Source organism: Argentina silus, assembly GCF_951799395.1.
Source record: "Argentina silus genome assembly, chromosome: 1".
NCBI classification, from domain to species: Eukaryota; Metazoa; Chordata; class Actinopteri; order Argentiniformes; family Argentinidae; genus Argentina; species Argentina silus.
In genome coordinates, this window is record NC_139655.1 from 38,303,009 (window position 1) to 38,328,897 (window position 25,889).

General features: G+C 40.6%; 1 protein-coding gene across 1 annotated transcript in view; it reads left to right on the forward strand.

Moving 5' to 3' along the window:
• Nucleotides 1–25,682, forward strand: part of pex5lb (peroxisomal biogenesis factor 5-like b) — a 42,145-nt gene extending 16,463 nt beyond the window's left edge. The window contains exons 3-14 of the mRNA XM_083665260.1: nucleotides 5,675–5,789; nucleotides 6,074–6,313; nucleotides 7,332–7,461; nucleotides 7,662–7,749; nucleotides 9,188–9,286; nucleotides 16,445–16,564; nucleotides 19,315–19,458; nucleotides 22,449–22,519; nucleotides 23,377–23,589; nucleotides 24,060–24,225; nucleotides 24,357–24,514; nucleotides 25,452–25,682. Of these exons, the coding sequence (XP_083521386.1) occupies nucleotides 5,675–5,789; nucleotides 6,074–6,313; nucleotides 7,332–7,461; nucleotides 7,662–7,749; nucleotides 9,188–9,286; nucleotides 16,445–16,564; nucleotides 19,315–19,458; nucleotides 22,449–22,519; nucleotides 23,377–23,589; nucleotides 24,060–24,225; nucleotides 24,357–24,514; nucleotides 25,452–25,653 (1,746 nt within the window). The 3' untranslated portion in view covers nucleotides 25,654–25,682. The remainder of the gene's footprint in view (nucleotides 1–5,674; nucleotides 5,790–6,073; nucleotides 6,314–7,331; nucleotides 7,462–7,661; nucleotides 7,750–9,187; nucleotides 9,287–16,444; nucleotides 16,565–19,314; nucleotides 19,459–22,448; nucleotides 22,520–23,376; nucleotides 23,590–24,059; nucleotides 24,226–24,356; nucleotides 24,515–25,451) is intronic.
• Nucleotides 25,683–25,889: the final 207 nt, after the last annotated feature.

Below are 25,889 nucleotides of genomic sequence, written 5' to 3' on the forward strand. Positions count from 1 at the left end.
TCATATATCCACTTGAGATTGGAACCATTTCTGCTTGAATGGCTGCTGGCTGCAAGCAAGAGCTTCGAGTATTGCCTTATTAGTGTACCCAACATACAATACGAACACTTCAAAATAGACATAGCACTGTACTGTGCATCCCAAGTTCCCCAAAATAGTTACTGTATGGGCAGACTAATGCAAGCACCATTTTATGTGTCTGATTGCAATAGAATTTATAAACTCATTAACCGGCTTTCCACAGCTTATGCCGTGCGTGCCAAGGCTAATTGCTTTTCCACAGTCACTCCCGGGCTTCAACAGGGCTTACTCCAGGCCTATTCAGTGCTTAAAACTCAGGCTTTTAGCCTCCTCTTCCCCCCTGGTCCTTATGAGGCCAAACAGGGCTGGGGGGGCAGTTTAGAGCAAGGGCCAGATATTCTTATCATCCAAGTGCTTTAGTTGACTAGCGAACTTGGTGGGAAGCATAATGAAAGTTAGCTCACTGTTACAACACAACTGAATAGATTTGAATAGTGCTTTTTACAAATACAATTGTCATAAAGTGCTTAAGTTACCAAAACCTGTTGCTAGTGTCTCCATAGTTTGCCACCGTACAAACTGCAAAATGTAAACAAACTGGAAATCATACGGGGCGGAACTAGAAAGCCCAACTGGGCTTGTTCACGATGCTCGGAGCACCAGGCTTTGGGCACTAGCTGGCCACTAGTAAGCCTTTATATGCACTGGCACCGCTGTGGAAAAGCGGCTAGTGTGGTGGCTGTGCACATTAAAATATTGTTCCCCTTTATGCACAAGACCATTCAGTTTGTACCGTACACCTAACAATCTACAAATCATGACAAGACGCATTGTTTTTCTTTCACATATCCCAATCATTCCTTTATTGACTGGCAAGTCAAAGTTGAGTGCACACTTCTTACTAAGTCCTTGTGACAAGTCACATGCTTACATGTTTACCTGTAGTCTCTCCTGCTGTTTTCGACCGACAGCATGGGCACCATTTTTGTTAAAGGGTGTGCAAGCTGAATGGCATCCTTTTTTATTCCGTCCTAAGAGGTGTTGGGTGATACCACCTCTGCTAATTACAGTATGTAGGGGCAAATAGATTCCTGAAATGGAAGATGGATTGCTAATTATTGTTATTTATCAGGTGTATAGTTAATACAATGGTATCATAGTGTTGTATTCCCTAAAAGGTGTATATGATGTCATGTTAGCTTTTTGATATCTAAGAAATCATATGTGTATCTGTGAAGCATCTGAAACAGACGTCAAGTTGCAATTCGAGTTGTTCTGACCGAGTCTCGAACTTGCAACCTCTGACCTGCCAACACACGTGACCGTCTCCTCAAATATGCTCAGTTACACACCCCTTGAGTGGATATTTGGATCCGGATAATTCCTTTAAATATCCATTTAATATCCATATCACCTATCAGTCAAGAGATTCACCCTTCTGCAGCCAGATGGTCTGGTTTAGGCTCTGTTTTGCGATTTGACCTCAGTTATTTTATTTTGAGGCTTAGAACAGTGCTTACTTTATTTTATGTACATGTATTCTTTCATTATGCATGATGTTTGTCTTTATTGCATGGGAGATGAAATGAAATGTATCTTACAGACAAAACTCATAAGCAGCTTAGCTTTCCCTTTCTGCTCTGTAACAAGATTTACTAGACTGCATTGGATTACATTTGCAATGAAATGAATCTTATTTTGGTTGGAGGTGATTTTATGAGTGTGTGAAAGAAGAAGCTGGCATCCGTCTGGCATGTCAGTGCTATAAACTGTAGTTGCAGATGCTGGTCCCTGTCTATTGTTTTTTTGAGCTGGGTTACCCCAGAAATATAGAATTGTGGCTTACCAATATATTCCACTGCAGTGAAGAAGGCTTGTGTTAGTATTGTTTTGCCTAATGCCTTCTCACTTTATTATGTGGATTGTGGAAATATGGCTTTGAGTGTGTTGCATAGTTCTATGATCTATTTCCTTTATTTTTTGTTTGTGAATATCGATATCAGATATGTGACCCAACTTTAATGTATGATCAATGGAAGCCCCAATGTCAGTAGAATTAGATTGCAGTCACCTTAAAGCCCTCAGCCAGCCATCTTAATAGTTTTGTTCAGCAAATCCAGCATACAACATAAATACAACATTGCATTTCGTTGTCTCTGTACTTGTACTCTGCACAATGACAATAAAGTTGAATCTAATCTAATCTAATCTAAAAACAAGCAAGCAAAGTTTCTCAATCAATGGTACCTCACTATATTTGTGCTGTTGTTTTTTTTTTGTATTTTGAATTTCATTTCAGTATTCCCTTGATACTACTCTTTTTGAGATACATACAGGATTGTGCCCGTTGGAGGTAAATGCCTGTGCGTTTGTATTCATATCATTGGACGTTGACTTCAAACATTTCCTTTTTTCATTTCCTTCCATTTATGTGGATCACAGGGGAGGCTGATGGAAGTAGAAATCGGGCTCATTGTAATGCATGGAATGGAATAACCAATGGTATCAAACCCGTGTTCCAATTTCTACCTCCACCAGGCTCCCCTGGTGGATCAGGATTACGAAGACAGAGCAGATTGAGGGGACTAGAAACAGATCGCCAGTGATACTGCCAATGTTTACAACCAGGGATTTACCACAGTCAAGCTTTAAGAGAAGTGATTATTCAACCAGGGATTCAGCCACAGTCAAGCTTTAAGAGAAGTGGTTATTCAACCAGGGATTCAGCCACAGTCAAGCTTTAAGAGAAGTGGTTATTCAACCAGGGATTCAGCCACAGTCAAGCTTTAAGAGAAGTGGTTATTCAACCAGGGATTCAGCCACAGTCAAGCTTTAATTCCACAGTCAAGTGATTATTCAACCATGATTTGATTCTAGTGTATCCTATTTCAATATCTCTCATTGGGAACACATTAGTGTCTGACTTTTGTGTTCTTTAGTGAGATTGGGTGGGCATTATGACCAAAGGATTGTTCCCTGTGACATGCACGTGCATGCACTCACACAAGTACACACACACACATACATACACACACACAATGTGTTCTCCCCTTATTTTTCCAACAGCATTGCAAATTCAATATGAAGTAATCTTTACTTACTTTTATCAGTCATTCAAAATGATCAGTATGCATTACTGCCAACAAGCTCTTAAATAAAGTAGATGGAGGGTCAACTAATTTGGAGAGGGTGATTCAATTTCTCTCATTCCTAGTTAAAGGTTTGTATGACTCTTCTAAGAGACAGTTTTAGGTCTAGGTCACGCTAGAATACACACTTTTTTCTCTCCAAATGCACATGGGCATTCATCCAGAGTGCACATACTGTAGTTGCCATGGCCAAACACACACACACACACACACACACACACACACACACACACACACACACACACACACACACACACACACACACACACACACACACACACTGGGGGTAATGATGGATGGTGCCATGCTTGCTGTGCTCGTTTTGAAGGCCATGAAGGTTCATTCAGTTTTCTGTCTGTGAGTGGCCCGTATAAATTTCTTATTGTTGCACAATTTAACTTTCTCAACGGGATCTATTTCACTTTTATGAAATGTGTCTTTTATGACCTCATCTATCACCACTAGAAAGGATTGGATGTATTGTATATTGCATCACAACCAATTTTTACGTAGATGCAGTATTATTGCACATCAAGGCACAATCAAAGTAATACAAACTAAAAAGTGATTTATTGTATGATAGTTTATGAAGTTTATGTTAATGTTAATAGTTTAACAAAACATACCTTTCCAGTTTTTACAGTGCCCTGCGTAAGTAATGTGACAGTAAAGACTCTATATTAAAAAAGTTTGGATTTTAAATCAAACAATTACTATGTATAGATTCTCAGCTTTTATTTGAGGGTATTTGTGTACATCATTTGTGCATAAGAGAGCTGGCAATGTCTAGTATGATTCTAGACTTTGTGTTTGCCTTTGAAGTCTGCTATTGGTATCTGTTAACATGAGGACCAAAGAGGTGCCAATGAAAGTCACGAAACCCATTATTAGGCAGATTTTTTTTTTTTAAATCAACAGTTTGGAACATCATTAAAAAGAAAGAGGCTTCACTGCAAGGTTACAGTTTGCTAAAAAGTACCTAAAAAGCCTGCAGAGGTCTGTAAAAAGCTATTGTGGGCAGATAAGATGAATATTATCATATACCAGAGTGATTGCAAGTAGCTCAAGATGTACAGCATACCACCTCATCTGTTGCACATGGTGAAGGGGGTGTTATAGCTGCCACAAGAACTGACTAACTTCTTAACGTCTTAATTGATGATGTAACTGCTGACTGCAGCAACAGAACGCTTTCTAAAGTGTACAGAAACATCTTGTCTGCTCGAGTACAAGCAAATGCCTCAAAATTCATTGGAGGGCGCTTCATCATACAGTAAGATAATGACCCAAAACCTAGTAGAGTTTGTTTTAGGGCCGAAAAGTGCAATGTTCTTCACTAGCCAAGTCAATCTTCAGAGTAGTACAGCAGTACAGGCCTGGCAGAGCATCACCAGAAGATACCCAGCATCTGGTGGGGTCAATGAGTGGCAGACTTTACGCAGTTATTGCATGCAAAGCATTGTCGACCAAATACTAAACATGAGTGCGTTGAATTTGGACATTATATGAATCTGTGCCATCACTTTTGGTGAGCTGAAATAGGAGGACTATGTATAAAAAGTGTTTTAATTTCTAAATGGTGAAACCAATGTGAACACAAATACCCATAACCTCTACATTAACCTCATAGTAATTGTTTGATTTCGAAACTTTTGGAGTATAGAGCCAAAAAAGACAGTGCCCATTACTTATACAGGGCACTGTACGTGTGCAATCAATGTATCTCTCAAATACCATAATGATGTATATTCATTCAAGTCTACAAATCGCAGCATATATAGTAGAGATTTCCTGATTCAGACCCATGTGTTAAGAAAACATTGCTATGAATGGTCATGAAAAGTGCCTCCCACAAAAACGGTGTTTACATGCACGCTAATAATCCAATATTACTGAATATGGCAATACTCAGAATAAGGCATAAGTCATGTATATGCTTTATTCTGGTTTTGTTACCGTGAATAAGGCCTTCATGGGAATAAGCATATGGTTGTACATCAATGGTGTAGCGGAGTAGATAGACCATGACTAGATAGACCATGACTAGATAGACCATGACTAGATAGACCATGTCATTATTACTGTCAGGTTCTTAACAGAGCCATGTTAATTGCGTATGGCAAATAGGCTTTGTGATTTGGGAGCTCTCTATAATGAGCCTAATTTAAAATTGTGTGCAAATATGTATATAAACAACACTATTTAAATGTGCATGATCACTACGGTGCAGTGTCGCTATTTGCAAAGCAGCGCAGTGAGGTGCGTTCTCAGTCCACTGCGGTGGTTTGTGAATAAGGCGCAATTTTTTCTCTATTGTGACGGTTTAACAGGCGCAAAAGCCTTGCAATCCTTTGGTAAATTCACCCCTGAGTTTCTACAATATCAAAATAGGATACAAGACTGTATCAATCAGAATAGGATACAGTATATACCAAAATAGGATATCATGTCCCTCTCCAGTAGCATTTTTTCTTTCTTCTGATCTTTAATTCTCTTCTCCACAGTTGGTCGGTGAGCAGCAAGAGAGCCGCCCGCTGCTGAGCCCCTCCATCGATGATTTCCTGTCGGAGAGCCGCATCGACGGTCCTGTGGCCCGTCCGGTCACCTCCAACACAGCAGGTAGCCCAACTCATTACCACACTCATCTGCTCCTCTTTTTTTTCTCTCTCTCCCTCTGTCTCCCTCTCTCTCTCTTTCTTTTGTCTCTGTCTCTCATATTTTAATTCCTACCCACCCTGAGCTGTGCTCAAAAGGCAAAGGAATCATGCTGACTAGGTTCAATAAACCACCTCCCTTCAACTACTTGCCGCAGCATCTGTTACAAAGCACATTTGTAACATGACAGGACTATGCTCGCCTTCCCATGTCAAAATGTCCACTTCTCTTCTGTTGTGTCTCCAAAGTGTTGTCCACAGCTCTAGACCTGGTGGACCTTAGTGAGCCCAGCGAGAGCTCCAGCGGCACCAGCAGCAGGAAGGGTAGCAGCAGCAGAGAGCGGAGGAGCCCCTCCATAGGGCTCAGGAAGGGGAGCTCCAAGAGCAGCCCCCGCCGGAGGAGGCCGGAGGAGACAGAATTGATCCAGGTGGAGGTAGAGCGCTCATCCCCCAGCCCCCACACTCCCGAATGGGTGTCCCTAGACTCAGGTACTGGAAAGTGTGAGAGGATGTTTCATATGTATGGGTGTTTAGTTGTCTGTATCTGCGTGTGTTTGTGAGTTTTAGTGTAAGGACATGTATTGTGAATATTGTCTATGTACATTACCAGACCTGATTCAAAAAACAAACAAGTATTTGATGTGCGTCTGAGTATAGCTTGGAGTTTGCACTTCAGGAATTATTCCATTAGCTCCATTGTACCAGGCAACGTAATCAAATAGAGCGCAAGTATTAGGCATATGTATTTGACCCAGGTCTGATAAGCACTGTAATTACACCTATTGAATCTATCATCATGCCAAGATGCATACAGTGTGTTCAGAACAATATTGTGCTGTTTGTGAAGTAGAGCGTTGCTATGTATATCTCTCTACTATCTGTACCTCATTATTTTATATATAGTAGCTATTCTTGTATAGGCCAAATTGGGTTTTCGCTGGAATGATTATTCTCTTTCATTGATTTGAAAGTTTTAGCCTGACTGAAGTAAATACTGTACTCAGTATCTGTTCTCAATATGACTCTATTGATGTCTGCAGAACCAGGCTTAACCACACAATTTCACTATCATCATCATGGTTTTCTCATTTGCCTAAAGTGATTTATGCAGCAACACATATTAAGCTGGCACAGGCTGATTTTAATCCCTGCTCTCATCATAATGAGGTAATTCTCGTACCTCGTCCAGTCCACCTGTGTCATTTTGTTGTCTGACCTGACGCCATCTTGTATCTGCACTGCCGCTGTATTTTGATTGGTGGATGGAATGTCATCCTTTGGCTTACACTATAAATATTATAGTTTAAATAAGCTTTAAAGCTGCTGCTGGGACCATATATACTGAAATGTATGCACTCATTGCAATGTAAGTCGCTTTGGATAAAAGCGTCAGCTAAAATGGCATAAAATGGCATATATATAAGCTGAGAAACACATTATGTCCCTGTCCATGTTGTTGTATAGCATGATGCTAACTGCTCCGAATCTGTCCCTCCTTTCTGCTCAGTCAGTCTCTCCTCCCCTCTTGAGAAATGGGAGGAGGTGAACCTTCACCCTGATGGTGCCCAGAACGGAGGGAGGAAGAGGCGGTATGAGAAGAAGTGTACATCGAACCACTCCTCCAGTGAATTACTATGGTAAAGATGGCACTTATATTCCCCCAACAAGACTCCCAAGAGTGACTTATACTGTAAGGTCAAACTTACTTTTGCTACATAGGCTTGATATTGATATTGTGAAGCCTAAGATGGTAAGTCAACACATTTCTGTGGAGCACTGCACCAAAAACATACACTTGAATTATAACTATACAGTATCTCTCTTTCTCTTTACTTAGGTCTGCAGAGTTCAAAACCGATCCATCCATTAAGAACTCTTTTGAGGTCAACAGCATTGATGAGAGTGACCTCATATCATCACCACAGGTCTATACTAAATACTTTGGTAACACTTAATAATAACGTTCTTTTATAGGCCATTTATAAACCATTTATAGATAATGAACTCACTATCAACAAATTATTATTACAATATTAATAAACATGAAATGCTTAGTGAATTATTAGTAACTATATAACATTTATACATTATTTACAGATTAGTTTGGTTGGTTATTGGATGCTTACATACATTCCTAATTCATGAACTTATTATTACACCTTTACCCAAGTGTTTCTCATGTGTTGCAAATTATTTGTAAATGCATTCATGAATAATGTATAAATCATGTTTTACTGTATTATCTCAGCATGAACTCAATGACTCAATGACACAAATGACCTAGAAGACAAACAAACCTTCATCAAACGCGTTCAACTAGAATACTGCAGCTGGCTTTCTTGTCCACCATCTAGTTAGCTAGCTTGGTAGGAACGAGGCAAAAAATAACCACTAGCTGCAGTCCTCAAAATAGCAATGTAGTTTGTGCTGTTAGCTATACTTTAAATAACACTGCTGTTTATAGTAAATATGTGATTTTATGTTATTTTGAGAACTGTAGCTAGCAAGTTAGTTCGCCTTGCATTGACATCTTAAAGACTCCCACCAGAGAGGTGAAAAACATTGTCACACAGTATACCTAGCAACCAGAAATTTTAGGTGAGAGTTGGCTCAGATGTAACTTCACTCGACAATAAATATGCAAAACATTGGGCATAACGTTATATCTACCATGTGCTGTTTTTGTTTATATTGCTGCAACGCCCCCCCCCAATTACAAATATAACTAACATATCATTTAGAGACAGTGGACAAGCAAGTTAGTTGTAGTATTCTGATTTGATCGTGTTTGACTGTGTGGTATCTCATAAAACATCTCCGTCATTGTTGTTGGGCTATTGAACCATTAACATCATGTCACTATTCTGCATAGCTCATAATTTATGAACGCATTTACAAATCATTTGTAACACATGAGAAACACTCGAATAGAGGCGTGATAATGATGATGTCATGATTTGGAAATTGTTTGCAAATCATGTAAATGTTTGCAAATCATCAACGAACCAAATGTCTATGTAGACATCTATGAATGTGTTAATGTTGTACACATTATTAAAATGTTTAACAAATCATCTGTAAATTATTTATAAAAGTTTATGTTGTTAAGAGTGAGTTCATTATTCATAAATATTTTTTAAGTTGCTTATAAATGAACGTTTTTATAAAGTGTAACCAATACTTTCCCCCACCAAACTAATGAACCTCATTGAGATCCACATCATTTCATTCTCCATATGCCTCCTATGGCTTGCAGAAGTGTTAGTGACAGCTCACAGTTGCGCCTGTCTGTGTGTGTGTGTGTGTGTGTGTGTGTGTGTGTGTGTGTGTGTGTGTGTGTGCGTTGCCATATGTGTTCTCCAGGAATGCTGTGTGGGCAAAGAGCAGAGGCAGGGCCGTTCCGTCCTCGCCAGAGATCATTCCCTGGAGGAGGAGTTTGTGAAGGCGAAGGCTGCTGTAGAGGTGAGGCACACTGACACGGACACACACACACACACACACACACACACACACACACACACATACACACACACACACATGCCTGCTGTTAGGAACAGGGTACAGGGCACAGTTTAGACAGCACACTGTCACATGTCACACTCCATGTCACACCTAGGGTGGGGGGGGGCAGTCTGACCAGGATTTGTCACCATCTGACGTTCCGCTGGGCCTCGTCAGCACTGACGTCTCACTTGTGCTGTTTGGTTAGGACACTTATGTCATTAATATGATAATAGTTTCATAAATGGTAATACATTAGGTAGTACATTAGGTCTGGCGTAAATTGATGGTTCCACTCTGATATAGCTCCCCACTTAAACAATCATTAAATACAAATAATATACATAGTGGGGAGCCCATAAGTTCAAACCCCCCGTAGGTAGGTAACACAGAGCAAACGTGCAGGTGGAAGCTAGGGTGGTGGGTGGGAAGCCCAAAACATACTCGCATAGCCAGTGCTGAACAACTGCTCAGCTATGATGGATTTCTGCAAACTCGGCTCATAAAGCCTGTCCCATGAACATCACTTTTGTCATGATATCATCCATCCATCCATCGGAAATATGATATGACAGTATCAGTATCTACATTTAGAGTTACTGAAGGATGATCTGACTCTGCAGCTCGTGTATATCATCATATCAGAGTTTTTTGCTTGGCCTGCGTTTTGGGGGTCTATGGTTCAGTGTTAGTTCATATTGTTTGTATTGTATTTATTGTTTAGTGTTATTGTTAAGCACTTTGAGAGAATTGTCTTTGTAAAATGCGCCATACAAATGCTAATTTGATTGATTGACTGATTGAATCAGCAATCTTATAGATTTATGATACCATCCTGGAATATATCATATTCAAAAAGATAGTTTTTGTTTTACACTCTAAACAGAAAGAGAGAAAATGAAAGCATGCCAGATGAAGAGGGAAATTGTAGGTGGATGATGAATGGTAGAGCAGAGCAGAGAGGGACAATTAACGTAATGCAGGATGAGAAAGGAAAAGAGAGATACAGTAGATAAAGAAAGTAGACGAAGGATGAGAGAAAATAAAACGAAACGAAATAGAACGAAAAAGAGAGAGGCAACTATACTGTAAAGTAGATGAGAGGAGGTAGGAGAGAGTAAAACACATGCCAGGTAGGGAATGAGAGAGAGACAATAACATACAGGACATTTGAGAAAGGAGAGACAGAGTGAGACAATGAAAGATAGTGATAGACAGAACAAGTGAGGGCTTGAGTACATGAGGGAAACACATAAAGAGAGCCAATGAATGAAGGAGTAGATTGGAGTGGACGCACACACACACACACACACACACACACACACACACACACACACACACACACACACACACAGAGAAAGAAAGACAGCAGAGGCAGTACAGTGGAGCTCTTAAGTCCTATGGGGAGATGGTTAAAGTGATACAGGGGATGACGCCAAGTTGCAAGGGCGGGGTATGGAGCTGTATTGAGTTGGTGGCTAGTGGTCTATGAGCGATAAGGGAGGTTGTTCTGAGAAAGACAGAGACGAGCGGAAGATTGATCCTCCTCATAAGACCAGGATGAGATCGAGAGATCCAAGGTGACACAAGAGCACTCAGATGTGGCTGGAGAATAAACAAGACTTGCAACCCAAACATTGCAGGTTCAAGTCAGCTTTGGGGCAATTTTTGGCAAAAGTGCTTTTAGTGTTTTTGTTTACTAATTCTTGTTGCTAATGCTAATGTTTGCGAAGACTTTCCTCTGACAACTTACCCTTACCCTTACCCTAACCACTCAAAGCTAATGCCTAACACTACTCTTCACTTTAAAGGAACATTTCACAGATTGTCACCATGACTCAACAGCAAGTTATTAGAGGTCTTTGCCAGGAAATATAAAACAATTGCAAGAAAATAGCCTTGTATTGGACGAGGAAGTAATTGTCAGAATGACCTACAACATCCATAGCCGTAAGCTAAGATGCACGTTAGTAAACACAAGTGATAGGTGTACTGTATGCGCAAGCGCAGTGCTTATGGTTATAAACTACCCAGGCAGTAGCTAACTAGGAAACGGTAAGCTCACTCTTTCCCTAAAACTCCTTGTAGTTTTCAAAACCATGTGATTAGCCCCAAATATGTCACCTCAGGGTAAAATCCTCAAACAAGCAATACCTGTAATAACAAATACTAGGGCAGAGGACTCAATTGCACGACTCAGGACACAGGCTTGATCCAAAAGAATAGTTTTACTAGCAAAGGGTAGGTAGTATATATCCAGAAAAGGGGTAGGCAAAACAGAGTACGGTACACAGGAAGTCAATTCCAAGATCAAGGCAGATAGTCCAACAGGGAGAAGACAAAAAGGCGAAGTCAAAAAACACTCAAAGATCAAAACCATGAAAACTAGACACTAGGGGAATTGCTGGGACGTATTGACACGGAGGCACAATAAATGAACTGGCAACGAGACAGAGGAACACACAGACTAAATACACAGGGAATGATGGTAAGGAACAGGTGGAATCAATCGGAGTGGGGTAGACAATTACACAAGTGGGAAATACACAAGGGCAGATAGTGAAGTGACAGAATGAAAAACAAAATGTGAGTAAAACAGGAATTAAATGAATAACAAAAACAAAGACAAACAACACTAATGCACAGGACAGGATATTACAGTACCCCCTCCCCAGGGACAGCACCTGACTTCCCAGGCAGGTCAGAGTGGGCAAGATGGAAATCCCGGATGAGGTCCGGGTCCACGATGTCCCTGGTGGGGACCCAAGACCTCTCCTCCGGCCCATACCCCTCCCAGTTAACCAGGTACTGGTGACCCCGACTAACTGTGACAAACAGTCAGGAGCCGCTTAACCGTATACACTGGTCCTCCATCGATGAACCGGGGGGGGTGGGGGATGCCTGGAGGCGGGAACCAGGGAACTCTCCCTCACCGGCTTGACCTTTGCCACGTGGAACGTAAGGTGCACCCTCAGGGATCTGGGAAGTCTAAGACACACAGCCACAGGATTAACAATTTTCGAAATGGGGAAGGGACCCACAAACCGGGGAGCCAGCTTGCAGGATTCCACCCATTGGTGAAGGTCCATAGTGGACAGCCATACCTTCTGCCTAGGCCGGTAGGTGGGAGCAGGAGTTCGCTGACGGTACGCCATCTTCTTATACCGGGCTGAGGTTCTCAGGAGTACCTGCCGGGTCCGGCTCCAGATGCGGCAGCACTACTGGACGAATGCCTGGGCAGAAGGAATGCTGACCTCCGTCTCCAGGTCCGGGAACAATGGCGGCTGGTATCCATAGACACACTGAAAGGGGGAGAGTAGGCAGAGCCCTGCATGGTGTTGTGGGCATACTCATCCCAGTTGAGGTGCCTGCTCCAAGTGGCAGGGTTCTGGGACACAAGACACCGTAGGCAGGTCTCGAGCTCCTGATTGAGCTCTGGCTGTTGGACTGGGGATGGTACCCGGAGGAGAGACTAACGGTGGCCCAGAGAAGAGAGCAGAACGCCTTCCAGAATTTTGATATGAATTGTGGCCCCCGGTCTGACAACACATCCCTAAGGAATCCATGAATACAGAACACATAAAACAGAGCCTTGTTTCCCGATAGTGATGGAGTTTTAACAATGCATCGTTCTTTAAGAACGACAATGTAACAATGTAACAACACCTCATAGAGAAAACTTTTGTTAAATTCATCTTAAGAGCATCATAACAGCAGAAAGAGACATAATCGATTATGAATCGTCGATAGGCTGGAAACGCTGCACACAGATTAGCTTTCTCTGTTCCAATTCTGGTTTTCACGTGAGGAGTTATACGCAATACTGACACTAAAGCGGCTCTTGGAGATTTTCCACCAATGGCAGCCCATCTCAACGCAACAACGGTAAACGTTGGCTTTCTCAATGTTTGTGAAACGATTGTATGAATGCTATAATAAACAGATTAGGCTTATTTTTATGTGCAAGATCAAAGTTATGGCATCATGTTATGAAATCTATAAGCAATCACAATTTGCAATTTATCCACACCTTCATGATTGAAATATTAAGCCTATAAAAATATCCTGATAACATTTAGTAGTAATTTATTTATATGCAAAGACACTGCAAACTTAATCAAAGTTGCCTAGATGAGCGTCGGAGGTGAATAAACCTTCATTTTAACATAGTCTTCAACGGAATACGTTCTGGGGGATCGTTTCTTATGATAGTTAGGCGAATTGTAAGATACGTTACTGAGAATTACGTAAATTCCGACTTGCGTGGCGGTTAGGCAGTATTAGGCATTAACTTTGAGTGGTTAAGGTTAGGGCAAGTTGTCAGGGAAAGGCATTATCAAATATTAGCATAAGCAACAACAAAAAAAGTGTTGTCTCAAGTGTGATTCGAACCAGCAACGTCGGTTTGCAAGATGGGTAGTTCATATCTCCACCACCCCACCAACCTTCTTATGCACCGTTCTGCCTTTCATATTTACCTGCCAAAAGAGCTAGATAACACATTCACACAGAACGTATTCATTTGGAGACTGGGTTGATTTATTTTATCGTCTGACAGGCATGTTGTGGGTGTAAAGTAACTTGGGAGGGCAAAAATCCACCTTAGGATGGATGTTGCTACTGTACAAATGGTCTGAGGCACTTAATTTACGTTAGTGACAAGGGTTTTGGGAAACAGGCCAAAAAAGTACAATGATTTTTACGATGCACTAACATGGCTTCTAACGATGAGCGTAGCGTTTGGGAAACAAGACCCAGATGGGCACGTTGTGGTGGCCTTCTAATATCATTTCTGCAGGCATATTTTTCTAGGAGACTGTTGAGATGTACTTTCTGTCATATATTACCAGTAATGTTTCCCACAATTTAGTTCTGATATGTTACCTTAGCTCTGTGTGTAAAGTTAAGGCTTAGCAGTACAGTAAATACACACACTTAAAGTTGTTTTCATAATATGTGGGTTATAAAAAGCTCTTATAAAACAAATTGGTCATGTGTACATGGTATATTGATAGTTTGTTTGAATCATCCTGGTGCCCTCCAGTCCCTCTCTGCCTGTGTAGGAGAGTGGAACTTAATCCAAAGCAAATAATAGCAACAAAAAAAAAGAGCAGATAAGCAGAGTTCCGGTCAAATAGTACAAAAGAGTCAGTCACAAACGGATATCCAGTATCATCAGAAGATTATCAGAGGCTATGTATAGCTCCTGAAACAGCCAATGGAGGGTTTAGGAATTAGAACAAGAAACCACATCAGATAATTATATTCCTCCGTTGAGCCCTCCCTCCTCCCCTTTCCTCCCTACTCCCCTTTCCTTCCTTCTTCTCATTTCATTCCCTCCAACCCCACCACTTTGTGTCTCCTCTTTCAGTTAAGTGGGGGCATAATGTGCACAGTTCCTTCAAGGCCTATGAACAGTCAATGGTAATGTGCTGACCATTTTGTTTTGATGTCAATCTGATATGTAACTGGAGGTATGTTTTTTTGTGTGCCATTGATCATTTCCTCAATCTCAATCTGCTGAGTTCAATTACAGGGTTAGTTGAATATTTTTATTTCAACTAGCCAGATGGTTATCATCAGATAAGTTGAAAAACATTGAACTAACCCTTTAAGAATTGAGTTGACTCCATTTTGTTGAAAAGTCATTGGAATGCATGGAAAAGAGTCTTAATTTGACCACAAATAATATCTCCACAACTGAAAGAGCAGGACAAAGAGAGAGAGTGTCTGTGTGTGTGTGTGTGTGTGTGTGTGTGTGTGTGTGTGTGTGTGTGTGTGTGTGTGTGTGTGCGTGTGAGCTTGCGTGCACATGTAGATCTGTGTGACTAAAAGCAGAGCAAGCAAACCCTCATAAAAGGTTGGGAGGACCTGGAGCCATTTGCTATTGTTGTGTGCACCAATCCTTCCAGTTCAGTCAACTCAAACAAATCAAATCCTCTAACCTGTGTACCATGTGTACAAGCCAGATGTATCCATTTGACCTACTTGGGCTAAATGAGCAAATTGCTGATAAAACTTCAAACTACAAAAAAATGTTTACAGTTACAGTGGAGAGCGATGTGCCTCAGTAAACAAAATTATGGATTTGTTTATTTTTCCAATTCCTGAATTCAGTGTAGTGTCTAGGAAGGAGCATGTAAACAAATATGAAGCAGCTTTATAACTTTATTTTGATTTTGACATTTGGAGGGATATTGTTTGTAACTTGCACGTTTGGCAATACAATTGTGATCTGTAATTGAAAAATATAGTTTTTTTTATGTAGTTTTAATTAGTAATAGGGTTAGGGTTAGTAACTTATTATTATTATTATTATTATTATTGCCATATTGCTCACTTTCATCCAACCCCAAATCGATCTGCAAGTGGGTTTCAACAATGGTTTTGGGAAAGTGGCAACACATTGGTTTGTGGCAACACAGAATTTTAGTGCTGGATGCTCTTTTTGTAGCATGCTTTTCATCCAGGAATATGTACAATAGAATCTAAAGCTATTTGTGACAATGTTTATACAGATCTTTCCATGATCAGTCTGGCGCATCCATAGGCCTACATCAACAACACTGCACATGTCATGGTCTGCTCTCACGCTGCCCTCCCGACTCCACTCTCCTCAGAATCCTTTCTTTGTTTTGTAAACTTGTGTCTACTGATCCTTTTATTTTTCACCTTTTGCTTTATCGTGTGTTTTTATCTTAATGTGTGTTGCAACCCTGTGTGAAGTGCACTTTTAAAGTGAAGTCATCTTCTCTTCTCAGTATCTCAGATTGGATCATCAGTAGCCTATAGTTCCCCAACCCACTCATAGATCGCTACACATTACCCGTTTGAAACAGACTCCCTTTGAAACTACTATTTACTTTTAGTGTTGACCCCCAGTGTAATTTCACACATGGTGTTTTTATGGTTTTCGATATTTTTAGATACAGTGAAGCTTTTTTGGCTCACACTACAATCTCCTTACAATGCCCATTGCTTACTTTCATCCAACCCCAAATAGATCTGCAAGTGTGTTTCAACATTGGTTTTGGGAAAGTGGCAACACATTGGTTTGGAAATGGTCCTTTGTGAGAGTCAAGAGTGGATTAACTCAATACTTCTCTCTTTCCATTTCAGTCTGACACGGAATTCTGGGATAAGATGCAGGCGGAATGGGAGGAACTTGCTCGAAGGAACTGGCTTGAGGAGACAGAAAATAATAGTCCAATAATATCCAGTGTTTCTCCAATGGAGAAGGTAACCTTTCCCAACTCTAACCCCCTAACCCCAACATTCATCCTCAAATATCTCCCATAAATATCTTTGACCTCGGCATTCTACATGTGTTTTACAAATGTCCTAAGCACTGGTACAATGATACAATACAGATACAATGGTAACACTTTACTTTGAGTGGGGATAATGTAACATTCATAAATCACTCATTAAACCTTTATATGCATTACACAAAGTCAGTATGGCCTACATAGTCATTATAGTCATTTATAAAGGTTTTTATGAATGTGTTATGCAACATTGACATTAAACATTATGCCAGCCACTCCATAACAACTTTTATAAGCATGCTACTTAGTCTCCACCTAGAAACCACTATCTCTATTATAACATCTTTCAAGCAAACCATCATGATGCTTGTTACAAAACGTTATGAATGCACGGCAACATATTGTCCAGGTATTTATGAAACAGCTATGTAGATTTTGATTTTGCATGACAGGTCCTATATCACATTTATGGCTGTTTTTTTATTGTATTGACTCACTGTTTCAAGGTTATGGTGCAATATTAAAACAGTTACACAAATGTTTATATAAAACATAGGTCAGGTAGGTAGGTAAAGATACAGTACAGTCATTAAACTGCTTTGCAGCTGCTGATATAATGTATCATACTTATAGTGGCTTAAGTAATGTATAACCTCATTGTCTCCACTCGAGGTAAAGTGAGGCACTGATATTATTATACATGTTATTACATACTACATATGTATTCTACATACTACTACATACTGACAATGTTATAACATTTGAACAGTGCTTCACTTTACCTACAGTGGTGACAATGAGGTTATACATTACTTATAAGCCACTATAAATATGATGAAGAATTGGATGAAAATACTGAAGGATAGACAAAGGACTGGACGGGTTAAGAATAAAGACATACATTTATTCCCCAGTACAACTTCAGACAGTTATGGACATGATAAAGCGGACTCTATGAAACAGGCATCAAGTCGTTTCCTCAAATACCTGCTGTAAACCATCTACGCTATCGAAAAGCTAGCAATTCAACAGCACGGGTGGGGGTATTTGAACTTGAGGAGTGAGTTTTCAACTCGGTTACATCTATACGCTAGTGGTCACATGACCAACTAACAAGTTAACATTACGTTATATCTTATATTTTATGGTTAATAATGATTGATAATAATTTGCTCATCACTGTATGACAGACTCTCTATCATATTGGATCCTAGAGTACTTGTGCAATATATTGCTTTGTATTCATAAGGCCTCATGATAAGCATCATGATGGTTTGCTTGAAATACAGAGAAAATGCTTCACTGTCCCATTTCTTAGGCAGGGCACTCTACTATATGTTATAACAGATATATTTTGGGGGGTGGACACTAAGTAGTGTGCTTATAAAAGTTGCTATGGGGTGGCTGTCATAATGTCAATGTTGCATAACACATTCATTAAAACTATCTAAACTTATGTAGGCCATTATGTCTCCATCAACCACTCTCTCGCTCTCTCACGCTAACCTGTCATTCTCACTACTCCTCTCATATGTGAAACATATCATTGAGCCGGCATGTAAGATAAAGTCGGTTTTGTTACATCAAACGTCACAGAACACAGACGGCTGATACTTTCATCTCAAATTCTCTCTCATCTCCCTCTATTGTGTTAATGGGAGCAAATATTGTTGCTCAAATGTTGAAAGATGTCAGCCATTAGAATGAAAGGGAGAGAGAGGGAGAGGGGTGGGTGTGGGGGGCAAATTAATTCACCTCATTTTAATTATTTTCAATATACTGTATATGTTTCCCCTGTATTACTCAGCCTAACAGCTTGCTAGGGTTGTGGTTAGGGTTAGAGTAAGGGTAAGGGTTATGGTTATGGTTAGGTTTTGGGTTAGGATAAGGGTTAGGGTTAATGAATAGTTTGTTAAAATGTTGTTGTCAGTTAATTACGCATCTACTGAACATCTACAAACCATCTATTTGTGGGGCAATCCAAATGCAGTGCTATCTTTATTTGTTGTGATGAAAGTATCAACTCCCATTCCACAAAATGAAGAATATCTGTCATATTTATATTGGTATTACATAACAATGGTATTACATTAGTATTGGCATCATGATTAGGTTTTTTATTGGCTCTACAACCTTTATGGGTACAGTAGAACTTTCATTAGCTGAATGGATGACTTTGTCCTTGAGTTGTTATCTGAACATATGGTTACTGTCAACAGCTTTTTTGGTGGAATGGAAGAGTCTGTATTAGTCACATGATGACTTACTGTTAGTGTATTGGGCAGCAGTGTGGCTGGACAGTGAGAGTTTAAATCCCACTGGAGATATTCTACTGTTTTGCCCTTGAGCACAATGCTTACAGTGTAACCGGAATGGCGAGTTGGTATTATGGCAACAGCGGGATGATGTGACGGGTCTGTTTATGACGTTTAAATGTTAAAGTTTACTATTGATGTTACAGTTTTATGAGGTGGTGATTGTAGACCTACTTTTTGACATAATCATTATGAAATCATAAGCTTGAATCTTGACCGAACTTTCTAACAGTTTTGTGAATCAGCTGCCTTAGGGCCAGGAGCTTTTCCTTACCATGTGACCTGACCAGCAAAACCTCTGGGTCATAGTCATACTACACATTCCGTGATGCCAATATTGTAATATCAATGTTCTGATATACAGTATATTTGTATGACAGTGCTACAGTATATGTGTTACTTCTAGGGTTACTACTTTCACACAAACAACCTGTACAAAGAGTGGCCCAATGCTTTTGAGGAGGGCCAGCAGAAGGCCAGAGAGGGGGACCTGAATAACGCTGTCCTGCTACTGGAGGCAGCCATCTTACAAGACCCTCAGGATTCTGAGGTAAATATACAGTAACAGAATGGTACTCTCTGAGGTATCCAAGTTTGGTTGGTCTTAGTAAGGAGGTGGGTAACTTGGATATACAGTAGGCCAGTGTTTAAAAGGTTCATACTGCCATCGCAACAGTGGTCTACCTCAATGCTGCTGCTGTGGCAGACACAAGTTGTTAAGACATGGTGACAAGAGCTGTGAAGGATGTTTGAAAAGATCGATTGTTCTATTGGTACATATTACTGACAGTGCTGACATTATTGGTGTACCCTCCAAATAATCACAAAAATAAAAATGAGAAAGAGAATGGTTTGTGATGGTTTGCCTTATCAACTTGCCTTATCAGATAGATTTGCAAAATTAAGTTTATTATAGCAGCTCATGAACAACAGAGATGAAGAGTGGAAATGGTTTAAATATCAGGTTATCTTACCGAGGACCAAGCAATGGGACCAAGTCATGTTTTTCAAATATCCTTATCTACTCTCATACCGTCACACATTCTCTCATAGGCCCTATATGCACAGGCACCAACCAACACGTGACAGCGGGGGAAATGTTTTGGCGTCATTTTACAGAAGCGCAAGACAGTTTTGATAATGTAATATATGGATTACAGAATAAAGTTAGGAATTTTCTTGCGAGACAGGAGTAAGGATTTTGGATTTCAGTGGGATTGAAACACTACAATACACTCACTACACTACACTACACTCACACTACAATCTCCTTACAATGCCCATTGAGTCCATGGCCATTGTCTAAAATCAAGTGTCGCCATTCTAGTGTGACGCCACTTCGCTTGAACTACATTACTTATAAGTCGTGGAACGATCGTGGAATTTTTAAAGATTTTCCGGACCCGTGGAAATAGTGCCATCACATCAGTAAATCAATCTGCCGCCCATTGCTTTCAGTGGCATTACAGTCTACTTTATAAGCAGAAGTATGATAAGCACCCATGTTGTTTCGTATGAAATGTGACTGGCTAAAGCAGCTGGCTAGCTGACCAATCTATGCTAGTTTCCGTCCTCATTGCCAAACGTAATAAATACTGCACACTCAACTTCAAAACTAAAGAAATAAGACAATCATGGCTGTCGTGACTGACCTGAAATGCTTAGCCTCAATAGGATTCATCTTCAGTAGGCCTAATGTTAAAAAGCAAGGTTGATACTGAAGTAAACAGGATATGCGCTACTACAACTTGGACTACGAATATGGTAACCTTCCTCACACAAACTGCGCTCTCATCATGACTCCCATCTCATCCATATCTGTGGACCGATCTGTCAAATAATGCTATTAAATAAAGCAAGGTTAATTCACCACATCCACACAAATCAAAGAATCACTCATGTAAATCATCAAAGCTTCATAGCGCCTCTCAGTGATCATGACTCAAACTAACATAAATCGGTGATGATTAAATAAAGCTGAGTAAATTCATGAATCCAGACAAATTAAAGAAGCACTCGGCTTCAATGTAGGCCACGTCGACTAACAGGAGCTTATACAGGCAACTTCCGATTTGATCCACTGCGCATAATTGATTTTGATGCAAGACGGAGGAATGGAGGGGGACAGACATCTGTTCTTTCACGTAGGATGATGTTTTTAATGTTCCTAATTTTGGAGCTCACAGGCTGCTTCGGTTTACAAAAGTATTGGTTGCTTTCAAATAATACTTTTCCTTGGGCTGCTTTCAGATTATACCGTAAAAGAAGCATTAGGCCTATGATGGAAGCTCCAATAATAATTTTTAAGCCCACATGCAAAAGCCTATTGGAGTGATGGGATGGACGAGACAGGAGGGAAAATGTAAACTATTCTTAGAATGACATGACGTCTTTGGAGGGTTGTTCATTACCACTGCCACTGTCAGCTTTAATAATATAATAATAATATATGCCATTTAGCTGACGCTTTTATCCTAAGCGATTTACATTGCAGTGAGTGCATACATTTTTGATTATATATGATCCCAGCGGGAATCAAACCCACAACCTTCATTCACATCGTTAGCGCCATGCCAACTGAGCCACAGAGGACCATACACTTTCCCACTTTGTGACAATGGCATGGTCTTCCTGTATAAAATATATGTTAGCCTGACAACATTCAGTTCAAGCAATCAGATCCAATGATTTTTGACGTTTTGATCACTAGTGATCATCGCCACTAGTTATATCTATATAATGGTCGCTGTAGCCTAGCGCAAGATAGATTGCACCTTGAAAACAACTAATGTCCAATTGGCCCACTCTCACTGTCCTGTTAATCCCAAATTATATGTGGAGTTTGCTGTCAGGATAGCCTATAGTTAATTTTGTATTAAAGTTTACTACAGCACACATGTAGTAATGTAATGTAGACTATGTTTGTAAACACCGAAAGGGGTCTATAACACACTATAAGTCTCTATGGCTCAATTGGTAGAGCATGGTGCTAAAAACACTTAGGTGGTGGATTTGATTATTGCTGAGACCATATATACTGAAATGTATGCACTCACTGCAATGTAAGTTGCTTTGGATAAACGCGTCAGCTAAATAGCTTATACAGTACTATTATATTACCCATTAGAATTGCTCAACGATGCCCCCTCATGTTTGTTTTGCAGAGGGGAAAAACCTCAAATAAAAGTTGACTCGCTACTGCTGCGGAGGTACCACTGAGCTACCATCGCTCAACCATGAACCTTTTAAACTCTGACCTACTGTCCACGTAGATAATGCAAATATGGACATTAACAGACATTTTTATACAAAGCTACTTACACTTAATATTCAAATGTTCAACAATATTCAAAGCATGTGGCCAATGCGGGAGTCCAGTCCACAACTCGGTTGTTGCTAATGCTATGTTCCACCAAACCTCCCATTGGAAACGCTCTCTTCAACTTTGGTTAAATGTCTTTTTGGGAGATATTGGTTTCCTTTGCTTGAGTATTAGACCATGATTCAATTTAATGGATTTAATGTTCTTGACCTCTTCAGGCCTGGCAGGTTCTGGGCACCACACAGGCCGAAAATGAGAATGAACAGGCGGCCATTGTGTCACTTCAGAGGTAAGAAAGGGGTTTCAACTTATATATTCAATACATATTGACATATATATATATATATATATATATATATATATATATATATATACACACACACACACACACACACAGAGATCTACTGTATGGCTTGTATATTGTCTTGTATAACTACAAGGATGTTTGTTTAGTTTATTAGGATCCCCATTACACTTACAGACAAATCATACCGTATAGATCATTGAGGCATCTAGAGGGGAGGTACTGTTTCTTGAGCAAGCAGTGGTGGCAAAGCATTCATGGCTCTAATACATTACTGTACACCATATGAAAAAGTTTTTGGTTTGGGTCCAGTGAATAAACCCAAGCTTGCATGTCTGGTATGCAAGTAGATTATACAGACAATGAGGTGTCTATGTTCTGGTTTTCTATGCAGGTGATTGGACTAGAATGAACAACAAACAAATTCATTATACACCTATACTTTATCCCAAGATAGCATCATTAAATGAACATGTTGGTGCATCAGCAATAGATTGAATTCCCTCCTCAAGGTCTTCTAAATCAGATTACTGTTATACGGGGCACGTGGCCAAAACACAGCTGCCGTATACATTTGGTGATATTCATAATACATTTTTTGAAAGATGACTCTTTTTAGGTATCTACCTGTCATGCACTGTTATTTACTCTTAAAACATTATCAGCAGCCCCAATGTCAATCCCATTCAAGCAGTATGGCTTAGAAGGTCTAAATAGTGCCGCTCATGTGACTTCCCTATCATATATTTTCGAGTCATATCATGCACATTTCTACATAATATTGGTTATTACACAATTATTCTAATAATCACAACTGGGATGGGTCTGATCCCTCTCTGCAGGTGTCTAGAGCTCCACCCCAACAACTTGCCTGCCCTAATGGCTTTAGCCGTGAGTCTGACCAACACAGGTATGCAGCAAAACGCCTGCAAGGCTCTGCGCCGTTGGATCTGCCACAACCCCCGCTACAAAAAACTGCTGCTGGGGAGCAGGAGCCCACTGCAGGGGTCTCCAGCTTCAGTCTGCAGGGGTCCCCATACCCCTACCATGGGCAGGTTGGCTGTTATTTTGTTTTGATCAATGTTAGGATAGATCCATAGATGACAGAACTTCATTGATACATTAAAGATGGAATCGAAGAGGATAGCCGTTGCTAGGTACACAAGGGGGCCCTGCTTTTTACATGTCTGCTTTTTTCATTTTCTGTTCATGTATAACCGTAATTCAGCATTGAATTATCTGTTGAGTTGCTGCAATGTTCCCCTCCCTACCTATTTACATCTTCCAGCTGTTCATATATCATGAAATGAAAATTTGATGCAGCACATCCTTTCTTTTTTTTTTTTTTTTTTTTTTTTTTTACAAACATTGAGCTTCATTTTTTGCTGACTTTGCGGTAAAACTTGCGGGGGCATGCTGAATCCATGCCCTTCAGTACCTGTCATGAGGTGCACTGGCTGCACTGCGAGCTGTCATTCTGGTGATGAGTGTGTGTGTGTGTGTGTGTGTGTGTGTGTACTTACAGCTGCCAGCTGGTGGAGGTGAAGGGATTGTTCCAGGAGGCGGCTCTGCTGAACACAGATGGGGTGGACCCTGACCTCCAGACAGGCCTCGGGGTCCTGTTCAACCTCAGCTCAGAGTTTGACAAGGCTGTGGAAGCCTTCAACTCAGCCCTGTCTGTCAGACCAGAAGTACACAACTCACCAATGGACATACACTGGACAGACTTACACATGCACACACACACAAGAAACACCTCAATGCACACTGTACGCTGTCCATCACCGCCTTTCATGTTTATTATGTTGTGTGTATCCCTCAGGACTACCTGCTGTGGAATCGTCTGGGGGCCACGCTGGCTAATGGGGGCCGCAGTGAGGAGGCAGTGGAGGCCTACACTCGAGCCCTGGAGCTCCAGCCTGGCTTCATCAGGTCACGCTACAACCTGGGGATCAGCTGCATTAACCTGGGAGCACATAGGTATATAGGAAAAACTGAATTAGGAATCAGGGACCGGGGGGAGAGAGGAGAGAGAGGTGTGGGTGAAAATCTTCCTCTCTTATGGGGAGTTAATGTATCCTTTGATGTTGCTATAGTGGCAGATTTAGAATTGTTTTAAGGCATGCTATTTGGAGCATGCTATCACCACTACTATTGTTATTATGCACTCAGTGATGCTAACGCTAAGCTTATAGATAAATAAACAGCTGCGTAAATGTGATTGCTGTGTACACTGTGGTTTTTAGAAGCTTATGTATGACCTTGAACTCGCAATGTACTCCAGAAATCACTTCACTTCCACTAGGGGTCATGCAAATTGCGTTCTTGCTTAAACCATGTCAGGGGTAGGTTTAGGGAAAGATAGAGATATTTTATTGAGGAACGTTCAAAACATCAAATGGTGTCCAACCATCATGCATTTGTCTAATTTAAATAAATATAATTCGTAAACGTGACCGTCATGGTCGTGTCTAAAGCTAGAGTTGTCTGTTGATGATTGCGAAAGAGAAAGACATCAACCAGGGAATAATGACATCCATTTGTGTTAATCTGTATATTACAACGTGCTGACACTGTCACCCACATGTAATAATTCATAATAATAATTTGTAATAATTCAGACAGTAACATCAGACAGCAGCAAACCTAGAACCAATGAGATCAACCAACCAGGGTGGTTAGACTCAACTCCCTATTCTCCAGATAGTTCTGCTGAAGGTAAAATGCATGATTCATTTTACAGAGCAATCACGATTAAGGTCACCAACAGCTGCAGCGTGAACTAGTCAATTGACTGTTTTTGGGGAACGTGTTTTGAAGCTGTCTAAAGCACAGATGTGCTAGGTGACACTGCAATTTCCCTGCTATATCTTTGGTTGCTGAAAATGTTTACAAGATTTCCCCTTCTCCCCTACAGAGAGGCAGCCAGTAACTTCCTAACAGCTCTAAACCAGCAGAGACAGAGTCAACGACAGAGTCACCAGGTCATGTCAGCTAACATCTGGGCGGCCCTCCGTATCGCCCTCTCCATGTTGGACCGGCCCGAGCTCTTCCAGGCTGCCAGCGTGGGAGACCTGGACCTTCTCATGAAGGCTTTTGAAATGGGAGTATGTGAATAGGAATGTTTGGGGTCATCAAGTAGGGAAACAATGGGGTGCTGGCTAGATGGTTGCCAGATTGGCCAAGAATGGTTAACAACAATGGCTTCTGTTGATGTGAAGCGAAGGAAAGGTCTGAAAGGAAGTGGATGGTTTGTAGGAGTGGAAGAGATGGATGGCGTACTGAAGAGAGTGGCCAAGGCTTTTGATGTCATGATAAGAAAAGGAAGAAGACATGAGCCAACCATTAGAAATTA